The sequence below is a fragment of the Seriola aureovittata genome, chromosome 2 (genome assembly GCF_021018895.1).
Source record: "Seriola aureovittata isolate HTS-2021-v1 ecotype China chromosome 2, ASM2101889v1, whole genome shotgun sequence".
Taxonomy (NCBI): Eukaryota; Metazoa; Chordata; class Actinopteri; order Carangiformes; family Carangidae; genus Seriola; species Seriola aureovittata.
In genome coordinates this window covers 7,263,683-7,275,201 of record NC_079365.1, presented here as the reverse complement: position 1 = coordinate 7,275,201, position 11,519 = coordinate 7,263,683, and the positions used below count along the sequence as shown (strand labels likewise).

At 43.3% G+C, this 11,519-nt stretch overlaps 1 protein-coding gene across 2 annotated transcripts; it reads left to right on the top strand.

The window, feature by feature from the left end:
* The first annotated feature begins 55 nt into the window (after window positions 1–55).
* On the top strand, window positions 56–7,795 carry fam83d (family with sequence similarity 83 member D). 2 transcript variants are annotated; one of them, XM_056394249.1, is made up of 5 exons: window positions 56–889; window positions 3,702–4,259; window positions 5,852–6,019; window positions 6,186–6,310; window positions 6,482–7,795. In XM_056394249.1, the coding sequence occupies exons 2-5, from the start codon at window positions 3,774–3,776 to the stop codon at window positions 7,347–7,349; spliced, it is 1,647 nt and encodes a 548-aa protein (XP_056250224.1). In that variant the 5' UTR covers window positions 56–889; window positions 3,702–3,773; the 3' UTR covers window positions 7,350–7,795. The 2 variants fall into 2 exon arrangements, with proteins under 2 accessions (XP_056250224.1, XP_056250216.1); XM_056394241.1 differs by lacking the exon at window positions 56–889 and having other exon boundaries at window positions 3,184–4,259.
* The last annotated feature ends 3,724 nt before the right edge of the window (window positions 7,796–11,519 follow it).

The following is an 11,519-nucleotide window of genomic DNA, read 5'->3' as shown; positions in this document are numbered from 1 at the left end:
TGTGTGTGTGGTGTGTGTGTGTGTGTGTGTGTGTGAGCAGGGCAGCAGCACATGTTGGTAGGAGGAAGAGGAGGAAATGAAAGAAAAAGTCCTGTGCATACAGATACAGGCCTACCTTTCTGCTCTGGCAAGAGGAAGAAAATTGGAGAGAGTGAGCGATCAATAGATGAAAATTGATACTTGGCGTGCAGTTTGAATATCTATGGACTCGGAGGGTTCTTATATCAGTCGATAAGCCTGCTATAGCACTCTGTTCAGAAGTCTTTCACAACTAAAAGCACTCACACTCACAGCACAGCGGGGAAATACAGCGCGTTGTGCAATAAAATAAGCAGATACGCCACACTGTATAGCGCGAGAAGGAGCGCAAATTCAGCCAGACGGAGGATCCGTTGTTGTAACTGTAACAAACTGACGAGTTAACCCGTTTCACTCCATTCACAGGGCTGTGGGGCAACACACTGCCTCGCTGCCTACTTGCCAAAGGCGATCTGGCACTCTATATAACCTTATGAATATTCCCAAAAATCCTCCACCCCCCTCCTCCACCTACTGTCGCCATTTTATACATTGGCGACTTCATATAAACTGCCTTGACTACAGCACCAGATGAAAATTCAATATTCAATAGCGAGACATAATTTCAGTAAACAACTTTGGAGATCGCACCTCGCCAATAATGAGAGCTATTCGCGTTTTGGAAGAGTAGATGTGTCCTTACCTCAACAGTCGGTGGGAAAAATGGAATCCGACATTAATATATAAATGAATAATATTGGATTAGCTCCGATCGTTGCGCTTTGAGAAGAAGAGGAGGCGAGCAGGGGGTGGGAGCTCTCCTCAAGTGAACCCGGTGAACTGGCGTGAACCCGTCAGTGACCACAGCAAGGTACATTACATTACATTACCTTTCCACCCCTCAGCCACACTGTATGGAGACGGCAAAACAACTACGGTCGGCGGTGCAGGACGAGGCAGCTCCAAAAAAATTAAAGCGAGTGTATTTCCTATGAACACGTGATTCGGAGCGTCATCCAAAATCCAAAAGCCCTTTCATCTAAAATTTTGGAGAGGGGCGGGGATGAGATGAAGATGTGTGTGTGTGTGTGTGTGTGTGTGTGTGTGTGTGTGTGTGTGTGTGTATGTGGAAGGGGGGGGGGGGGGGGGGTACGTATACTGAGCCCAGTGCACATTTGGGTATGTCGTTATAGGGGTAAGGCAGTGCTCTCACAGATTGGGTTATACATAGTTACAATGGCGCCGCGGAGCAGCCTGAACAGATGGATTGTATTGTGTAAATTCGGGGTTTTGACAGGAGTTCAGTGATCTGCCATTTCAGTGAGCTTCATCACCCAAAAGGTCCTCTTAATTAGGTCACATGTCTTTTTCAATTGATGGTTGCCGTCTTTAGAAAAAAAGATCTCTTGATGGGCTACTATGAATATTAATCGTTTTGGGAATTGTCATTTAAAGCACAGGCCTATTAGCCTAAAGAATTAAAATAGACTTTTACGCACGCGTAATAGTGGTAGACCAATTTATGTACTGTATGGAATGTGGCCTGGTTGTTCATGTCCATTTTTATACTTAAACATAAGACCACATTTTCCCTTTAATCAAATTACCAGTTATGTGTTGTTGTTGTGTGTGTGTGTGTGTGTATATATGTGTATGTATGTATGTATGTATGTATGTATGTATGTATGTATGTATGTGTGGTTTATATATGGCTGTGACCCACATGACCTTGTTGGCCTTCTGTGCGCAAAAGCGCAAAACCGACGAAGACAAGTATGGAGTGAGGGTCTAATAGAAAAAGGCTGGAATTATGTTTTTGAATGAAACTAAAAAAAAAACATATGAGAGAAATATAAACATTCTGGTAATAATGCAGAAATAATAGTAGTATGATAAATCCATTCTAAAGCCACTGAATACTATGGAAACATTATATCATGTCTGCTTAGAAAGATACTATATAACCAATTTAGACATTATGTGATGTGTAACAGATACCTGGACAACAGGATATAAATATACATAAATATAACATCCTCATTGTCTGTTGTAATGTATGAACATATAGGACCCCAACAGACCTCCAGTATTGGAGATACATATATTTACTCTTCCCCTCCAGTGTGTCCTGACGGAGTTCAGACGTTGCCTGTAGCTGTGGCTGTGTACAGTCAGGAAAAACAAAGATTATCTATCAGGAAGATGAATCGCTCAATAGTAAAACAAAAACCCAGCCTGTGCTTCCCGATCAGCAGACGTGTTGAAGTGCATCTTGCTGTAGTACTGGGATTCAAAGACGTTTAACTCAAATATATAAAATACTTTTCTTGTATTTATAGGTTTTATGGTGTTTGCATTATTTTATGGACAATGTTGTGGAGGTTTGAGCTATTGTCAGGTTGCACTGAGGCACTGCTCCTCTGTGGATTGTGGATCTGCCTCTCTGGCCAATTAGGACACTATCTGTCCCAAAATAATGCACTGAACATTTTTTTCTGGATTATATTCTAAAATAAAAACCTGAGTGTTGCAGTTTAACAGTTTATTTTCAACATCTAAATGTTAAGGAACAGTAGATACTGCAAATTTAGGCTGAAACTCAAGGTTATGTAGTTGAGCAGCAGAAGGGCACTCGATGTGAGTGACTGTTACCACAGGTGTCACCGAAGCCACTTGACAGATCTTCAGCACTCTTGCTGCTCAAACGGTGTGTAAATGAGCCTGACAGCGGGACCGGTCGAGGCGGGCGCGTCGTGGTGTTCATAATTATTATATCTGGTTCTTCTTCTTTGAGTTATAATCTGCTACCTAACGTGCAACATCCAGCAGAGCTACAGTTGCTATGGTTACCTGCAGTTTGCGCACCTTGCGCACTGATTTACAAAGGTGACAAACTGTTGACCGGATCTTTCCTGGTATACGATTTTTAACAAACACTTTTTCTGTGACGGTGTCTCATCTGAACATCCAGTTGACAGTGGCTGAAGTCTTTGTTGTTTAACACGTCTTTAAAAATGTGGTTTTGAGATAAATGTGGACATTTACATCATGAGGCCTGAGTGCTGACTAGGCCTGAGTGTAAACTTCCCCGAGTCTGGAGGCGTTTTACAGTAAAAGCTGAACCACTTCAATTCTGTAAACAAACCAGACTACTGATGAGCTACTGGCTTCGTGCATTCAAACACTGCGGGCCACTGGCTCAGGCTTAGTGGGAAATGTGCTGCTTGACACCATAAAACAGAAAGCGGTGCTCCTCGTGACTGCCAACAGCTTCACGAGCTCTCCACACAGTGACAGGTAACAGGCAGACACGGAGAATTGCTGTCTACGTGTTTATTTTCCTCTAAAGTGACAGAGGCACTCCTGCCAGACGATTACAGTTTTTAAAAGAAATGCTCGCTAGGAATCACAACATCCGTGGTCTCAGGAAAAAGTGTCAGAGTGAGAGTTCTGGCCTTCCCTGCTATCTGCGGTGTAACCGGATCAGGGCAGAGCAGGGGGCTGAGCAGGAGGCTTGTTTGCCTCCAAACGAGCCAATGAGACCGGCTTTACATTAGACTGACAGCCCGACTCGGCGAGCCCCGAGACGCCATTCAGGTTTAACAACTGTGCTGCAGCCAATACGCATCAACGACCTACAGGAACGGAGGGAAACAACAAAATACGAATTTGTCTTCTTGTAGGTCAAGCCGTTACCTGCCACCAGCGGGGCACTGGAGCCTGTTTAAGGTAAAGTGGGAATAATAGCCACAACAATGGCTCTGTCACAGTGCCTGGAAGACTCACCTCTGAGATTGGGTCCAAAACAAACCGGGGCCGGAGACCTGGACCTGCAGGAGGTCTACAACGAGAGACACCGGTTGGCTCTGGAGGAGCTGCTGTCCGGAGGGCCCGACAACTTTCTGGACTTCCTCCGAAAAGAGAGGATCCCCAACTTTCTGTCTGACGATGAGATCCAGGGGATCAGGGGCACCGCCGTGCCCCCGCGGTGCGTGTCAGTTCACGGGGAGGACCAGGTGCTGGAGCAGTCGCTCAGCAGCTCCCTGGACTGCTCCTCCGTCACCTATTTCCCCGAGGTGTCGGACGTGGAGCCGCCGCTGCTGGAGATGGGCTGGCCCGCCTTCACCGCGGGGTCGTACCGGGGAGTCACACGGGCCGTGGCGCACTTCCAGCCCAGCTATGGGGAGTGCATCTACAGCTGCAAGGAGGCTGCCAGGCGTATGATTAAAAGTGCCAGAGAGGTATGCACGACGACAAGAAGTGTCTCATAATAATTATCTTTTACGATTCCTCATAAGCTGCCAACTGATCATATTATTTCCTTTAAAAAAATCTACACTGCAGGCACTGAAATCATGTTGTGTCAGTATTTTTTCTCAGCTTTATAATAATATAATAACTAGTTTTAGTTTAATTTTGTATTTTCTAACCCCCCACTATTTCACAGTGTAATAATCCTACAGTATTTTCCAGACCTAAAGGCTACAGTGATACAATGTGGATTTGTGTAGTTGCTGTTTAGAGATCCTACACCAGTACCTTTATTTTGTCTTTGTGTCAATTCAAATTGATATTTTATCAAAAAGGCCTCCCACCAAAAAAACTGAGTGACTTGAGTGTGTGTGTGTGTGTGTGTGTGTGTGTGTGTGTGTGTGTTTGTGTGTATAGTCTCATATAAAAAGATTTTTGAGGGAAAACTCAAGCTCTAAATCTTCTTTGAATCATCCTTAATATACATGCCATAGTGTCCCCATGGAATTTCCTTGATCATCTGAATATTAGAAGTTCAGGTTTTTGAAATCTTGATTAGAGTGAAAGCAGTGACCAAAGGATAAAACAAAAACAAACAAAAAAAAAACCAGCATGAAAATTCATGGAGATGTTCCTGATGGGAGCTGTCAGTCCAGCCTCTGGTTTTGAAAAGAAACATTCCTGCATGAGGAGCGTGAAGGGAGTCTGCGGCTTCAGCAGCACCTCAGGCCTGTGTAGGGCCTGCGTACCAGATGTGCCTCGACTTGCTTTGCTTCCCTCCATGAAAGTTTGCATTCTCTCTTTCATTAGAGAGCTTTAAACTCTGGATTTCCTCTCTAGCTTACAGCTAAAAGATGGTGATATATACAACCAGTTTCTGGATTTCAGCCAGTTGAAACCTTAGAAAAAATATTCTCATTCAGAGATCGCCTGTCCTTTTGTAATGTTAAACCGCCCACTGCACACAGTCTTTATTGTACACTGAAGCCACTGACTGTAACGGCACACCGTGTGTGTACACTGGTCGGCTCACAGAAACGGCCTGGTCCTGTATTTCTGTGAAATTGAACCCTGGTTTTACAGATTTTCCTAAAAATAAGCAGCCAGACGCTGCCATCCAAATAAGGTGGGGAACTCCTGACAAAGCTGCATGTGGATAACACCAGTTTGGAGCAATAAATCTGAGATATGTAAACATCCATGTCTAATCCTCCACACACAACCTTTACCACAACATCTGAAATTCCATTCCTCCTCGCGAAAAAGAGAAATCTCAGTGCAAAACAAAGCTCGGGAAACTGAAGGCAAGCCCTACAGCATGCCTACTTGTCTCCTGTATAAAAGTCATTTGTTTGCTGACCAAGCGTTACTGCCGATTGCCATGGTAACAGACCACAGTCAATAGAAAGCTCATCAGCACACACATTACAGGGAGTGTGTCTGACAGAGATTCGCAGCTCTGTTTGAATAAGGCCTTGCATTTGATAATAATGAAAACAAAATCATGCGCTACATCTGGGAGAGCACGGCTGCAGCCCTAAAAGGAATTCTATTATATTACCTCTGTAATTTTCCACTGCAGGTGATTGCCATAGTCACAGACTCCCTGACAGACCTGGATATCTTTAAGGATCTTCAGGAGGCATGTTCCAGACGCAGAGTCCCTGTGTACATCCTGCTGGACCAATCATGCGCTCCCGCTTTTCTCAAGATGTGCAGAAATGTCAACGTTTGCCTGGATGACCTTCGGGTATGTGGTTGGTTCAGTAAAGCTGGGTGTGGCTCTGTGTGCACAACATGAAAGTGAGATGCCATCAAATTAAAATATGTCCTGAAGATTTGGTGTGACTGGGTGGATCCATGTTTACCTCTCACTCCTGTTCTTTCTTTTCTTTTTTTTTTAAAAATCCTTACAGCAAATGAAAGTGCGAACCATAACCGGTACGACTTATTACATGAGATCCGGAGCAAGGATCACTGGGAGAGTTCATGAGAGATTTATGCTGATTGATGGAAACAGAGTAGCTACAGGTTCCTACAGGTAACAGCCTGCCAACCATTTCACCTAAAGTCAAGCAGCACACACTGTTCTTCAGCTGGCTACTATGTAGCATGGAAGTCCCAACTTCTCCAGACTGTAAAGTAGCACACTTTTCCTCCTAGTGTAACGGACAGTCAGTCATGCATGTTGTTAAATCCTATTCCTGTGCAGGTTCAACTGGACCGATGGCAAACTGAACAGCAGCAACCTCATCGAGCTTTCCGGCCAGATAACAGAGAAGTTCGACGAGGAGTTCCGCATCCTCTACGCCCAGTCTCTGCCTATAAACACTCGAGGACCTCCGAGTGTCCGAAACAGCGGCATCTATGAGCACCTCCTCATCAAACACTCAGTCACCTCCTCCCCTCACTTGGCCAGAGAGAGGTCTGTGGAGCCAGCATGTCTGACCAGCACGCCCAGCCGCAAGCGTGAACCTTCAGCTCCAGATCATTGTAAAAGCAGCCCAGTGTCTGACTCCTCCACCATAGGTGAGGACTGGGCGGAGCAGCAGCACATGCAGGAGGAGATCTTGGCTGGTAGCACGACTCAGCGTTTCCCTGCAGAGCAGCTGCCAGAGAAAGAACAAGTGACCCCCAGCACTGACTCCTGCCACGCCACCACTCAGACCGACAGCTCAGTGAGGGACAGTGACACCCAGACTGACCTGCAGCTCGCACAACACCCCAGCCTCATCACACAGACAGCCACAGGACCAAACCAGGCCACCTCTCCCCTCTTTACGTCGTCCAGGCAGATCTTGCCCACCCAGGCAGCTCCAGATGGCACCTTAAAGGACTGTTTCCACAAGCTGACCAAAGAACGCCAGCACCACTACTCCGCCATCCGCTCCAAGCTGGAACACATGGTGACCACCCTGTCCCAGAGGCGGGAGCTAGCAGACGTCACCAACATGACTCAGGGGCTTGGCGCTCACGGCGGGCAGAGGGCACACAGAGACAGGGAGCAGGACCCAAACCCCAGACTGCTTGTTGAAAGTGCGGGCATGGGCACATGGCCAAGAGCCAGATGTGTACACTAGTTTGTCTTTGGAGATTTCAGTGATGGAGGGTGGTGGGCAAAGAGCTGTTGAGAGGTTTCTAGTGGATCTTCTGTTTCAGATAAATGCTTTTGGCTTTTGCAGTAGAATTTTTTCCTTTCTCTTTCGGTCTTCTTTTCTGCAGTGCCCACTTCTGTCCTCTTCATGCTGGGCCCTGTCCATGTGGAAGCAAATTCTGGTGAAATGGTTATACCTGATTGTAATTGACACTAACGTTTTTCAAATAAGAATCCTGACCAAAGACATGCTTTAGTGCTGAGGAGGTTAAGACTGGATGATATCTGCTGTAGTATGAGTGAAAATGCACTGAAGTGCTGTTTTGCTTATTTAAATCACATTTGGCTGCTGTAACTGCATCTGATCATCATTCCAGAGAGCAACTGGCTCACACTGTGCCTTGCTAATAAATAAAGTAGTATTTTGCTAGATGAAGGCTTATTTTTTTGTCTGTTCTCACCCTCTCACTCCTAATTATGCACCCTTTGTGTTCCATTTTAGCCTGATTGTAGTTTAAACTGCAATCGAATCCTCCTGAGGAAGGTGTTCGAAAATATTTGTTGACAAGTTTCAGGATGCACAAGGAAGTAAACCACTCCAAAGTGACTTCACAAAGGGAATGAGCACCTGCGCCTCGTGCCTTTGTTCAATTAGTTTGGCATCTGTGAAACTGGCACCTCTGCTGATTATGTAGCCAATCACAGTCCCCGTTCAGGGGGAATTTGGTAGAAGAAAAGCTCTGTCACCGATTACAAGCATAGATTAGGATGATTGCTAAATGAACACTTCCTGATAAGAGGTTATAACTGCAGATTCCTTGCTGTTATATTATGTTTTATATTTATTTCCCACACAGATGCACTTTCAACAAGTTGTGGTTTAAAAGACAAGAACAGCTGTTATTTATGCAGCAGTCATGTAGAGGATTGGCATTTGTGTGTACTATATACATTATATATTATATACATATTAGCAACAATCTACTTTGAAGTTATTCCGAATCTCCACATAAAGTGAGTCATGGACTTTAGATGGACACCATGTGCTGCTGGGCGTGGCACAAGCAGTGTTTCAGCCTTCATAACACGCTCAAGCACAAAGGTCCCACTGTGTATCAAAACAAGTCAATGTCTTGGCTCTGGTGAGGAGCGCGGTGAATGCCCTCGGTTATAAATGTATTACTCACTCTCAGCTTTACGTGACTAACGTTGAACTACACTGACAGGATGAGAGGTGTAAATATTCCATATCAAAATGTAGATAGCTTTATTGACAAAGGAAGGAGACCTGTTGGATGTGGTTTCAGAACATGATGGAAAACAGGAAACACGGTGATCAAATGATCGTCCAGATGAAGAGTCACATAATACTGCAGTTAACTAATAAGCTGAAGTAAATTATTAGCTCATGGTTAAGTTTATAAACTATGCAAAACATGAGATCCTGTTTTAAAACAGTCTACTATTTACCAAACAATTTGTCAGACAAACAGTTAAACACATGTAGAGACGCAGTGAATTTAACACAGAAAGGGGAAATGATTTGACAGTCGTGTTCATATATCAGTTTACTGTCGGTGAACTAATTGATGATGGAGCACTTCTTTGCATGAGAAACATAAAACAGAATAACAGTATTTTCACTTCTGACACTCAGTTACATTTAATATCACCGATATTTTGAAACATTTAACAAAGACTTATCGCTTCTGTATGTTTTATAATAGTACACAAAATCATTTCAGTGATCATTTCTGAGATGCTTTATTGGCAATTTATCACAGTGGTGGTAGTTAAGTGTCATTTTTGAGGTATTTGTATTATACTTGAGTATTTTCATGTTATATTTAAACTACTATCCAACTAATTACATTTATTAGACATTTATAATTATTAGTTACTGTACACAGTAAGATTTTATAAGCTGATCAGGGCTGCAACTAATGATTTTGCTCATTAATCTGCTGATTGTTTTCTTGATTAATAGATGAACTGTTTGGCCTATTAGACATCAGAGCATAAACAGCAGAGTACAACGAGTACTTTTACATTTGATATGTAAAGTACATTTAGGTGTGTTTGTGCTCCACCACTAATTTATCCATTGTTCCTATTAATGACCCGCAAAGATGGCTTACCCAGTATCAATCAATTAAATGATTGTTAACTGCAGTTTCAACTATATTGGTATTGTTTGGTATTGTATGTGAAAAGTTAACTTTAGCTTAAGGCTTTTGTTTACAGAGAAATGTACTAAAAGTTCAAAATAAATCTTTATCATAATCGAATACAACAACGATTTATTTAAAAACATTATTATCTTTCAGACATAACACAGCCTACACTTCAAACTATTATATGGCAGTGAGGGAAGAACAGTAGGCCCTCAGCGGCCCCTGCTGAGGTGTGTGCATCTCCTAGCAGGCAAACACATCAGCAGCCTCTGCATTCATTATGTAAAACCATGTAGCAGAAGGGAATTGATCTACAAGTAAATACACTGGTGGTATAATGTGAGAGAATGGTATGTGATTGTAATTGGCTGCTGCAAAGCACAAAGCACAATCATGGAAGCAGTGGGGGATCCACAACACAACAGTCTGCGCCTGTTAGGCTCGGCTCACTGGTAAACAGAGAAGCTCACACATCCCACTTCACGTGACAATTAAAAAACTGTCATTTACTTTTTAATTAATTTTTTTTTTTCCTTGAAAGAAACTGCCTGTTTTTACACATTTACTGGGATCCCACGTGTGATGAGCATCAGCTGTGACAGTAGCAGGACTCAGCCACCAGAGAGAGCCCTGTCCTCAGCTAAAACATGCTCACTTGTTTCCCCTTGTCCTGCTGTAGTCGCCTCACAGTGCTGGAACTCTGGAAATACCAAAGATTTATTTCTTTAACTGAAACAGTACCATTATCAGTCTTTTTTCACCTCAAAGACTTTGCTGAATTTTCACAATTTAATCCATATTTCAGATGCATGTGTTACAGATTAATTCCTCACACCATCTTTAACTGTATCATTTTCATTTTTGAGTGAAGGTGGACAAAGCGCCACTGTCTGATGTCCTCTTCAGGTCACATATGGTCCCCGGAGAATTGTGGCACAACCTCTCCTGCTGCATGCTGGGTACAATCCTTGTTTATGTCAGCATGTCTGACAGAAGGTGTAACTTTATATCCCACCAAATATTATGTTGAAGCCTAATCCGGTTAGTCAGCACAATTATGCAAAATGCATAATGACAAATCACATCCATCGAGATGTAAAACAACTTTTGAACTGCGGCTGTGTAGAACCAGGGACAACAACAGTGATGTTTTGTTTTAGAGGGCTTTAGTACATGCTGGATGCCAAAGGGATGTAAATGTGAATTTTCATTATGTGTTTATTTTTTTGGGATGTTTTGTAATTTTTAGAGCGCGGAAAAATGTAGATTTGAAGGTCAGGGTGTGTGTAATATGATGGCAGTATTTTACACTAACAGCCCCCTCCCACTGTCCCACAGGACAGAATAGATCAGGATGACGCCGACACACAGCGCTTGTCATACAACTGATTATCGGATTTATATCCATCACTGTGTACATTTATGTTGGCTCCCTCGGTGCCTGGGTGTGAATGCACAGACAGGACTTCCAGCTGTAGCGTGATTTATTTGTTACGACATTTTATCATCATATTAAGTGAATGAACAATCACAGCAGCTGAATTTGTGTCAAATGTTCAGATTTTGGCTGCAGCTTTATGGAAGTAACAAACATCAGGTTTGGCTTCTGACACTGACTGACAGAGTGGAATGGCTCTCCTGATGCTGAGCATAAACCTTTTAATTACTGCAAACATGGTTGATGAGTTTGAAGCTTGATTACTTGGCCTTCATTAGTCAGATTGTGAGCTATAGTGACTCCCAGAGGTGCAATTTGGCACCTCTAAACACTGCCAGCCTCTGTGTTTAGCAATTACATTTACCCTACAGTACACCCAAACAGGTGTGTGCGCCCAAATACACACACGCTCATGTATGTGCACTCACACTTTTAATTATCAGTCCGAACAAGCAGGACTGGGTGCAGGAATTTCAGTGTGTTCTTTAATTTAGAGAAAGAACCTGACTTAAAGAAAACACTGATAAAATGTGCTTAGTGTGCT

Excerpts from the sequence above, each read along its gene's own strand:
- fam83d (XM_056394249.1), top strand. The coding sequence starts at position 3,774 with ATGGCTCTGTCACAGTGCCTGGAAGACTCACCTCTGAGATTGGGTCCA. Across the intron at positions 6,020-6,185 it reads TTTGCCTGGATGACCTTCGG|CAAATGAAAGTGCGAACCAT; the intron begins GTATGTGGTTGG and ends AAATCCTTACAG. Across the intron at positions 6,311-6,481 it reads GTAGCTACAGGTTCCTACAG|GTTCAACTGGACCGATGGCA; the intron begins GTAACAGCCTGC and ends ATTCCTGTGCAG.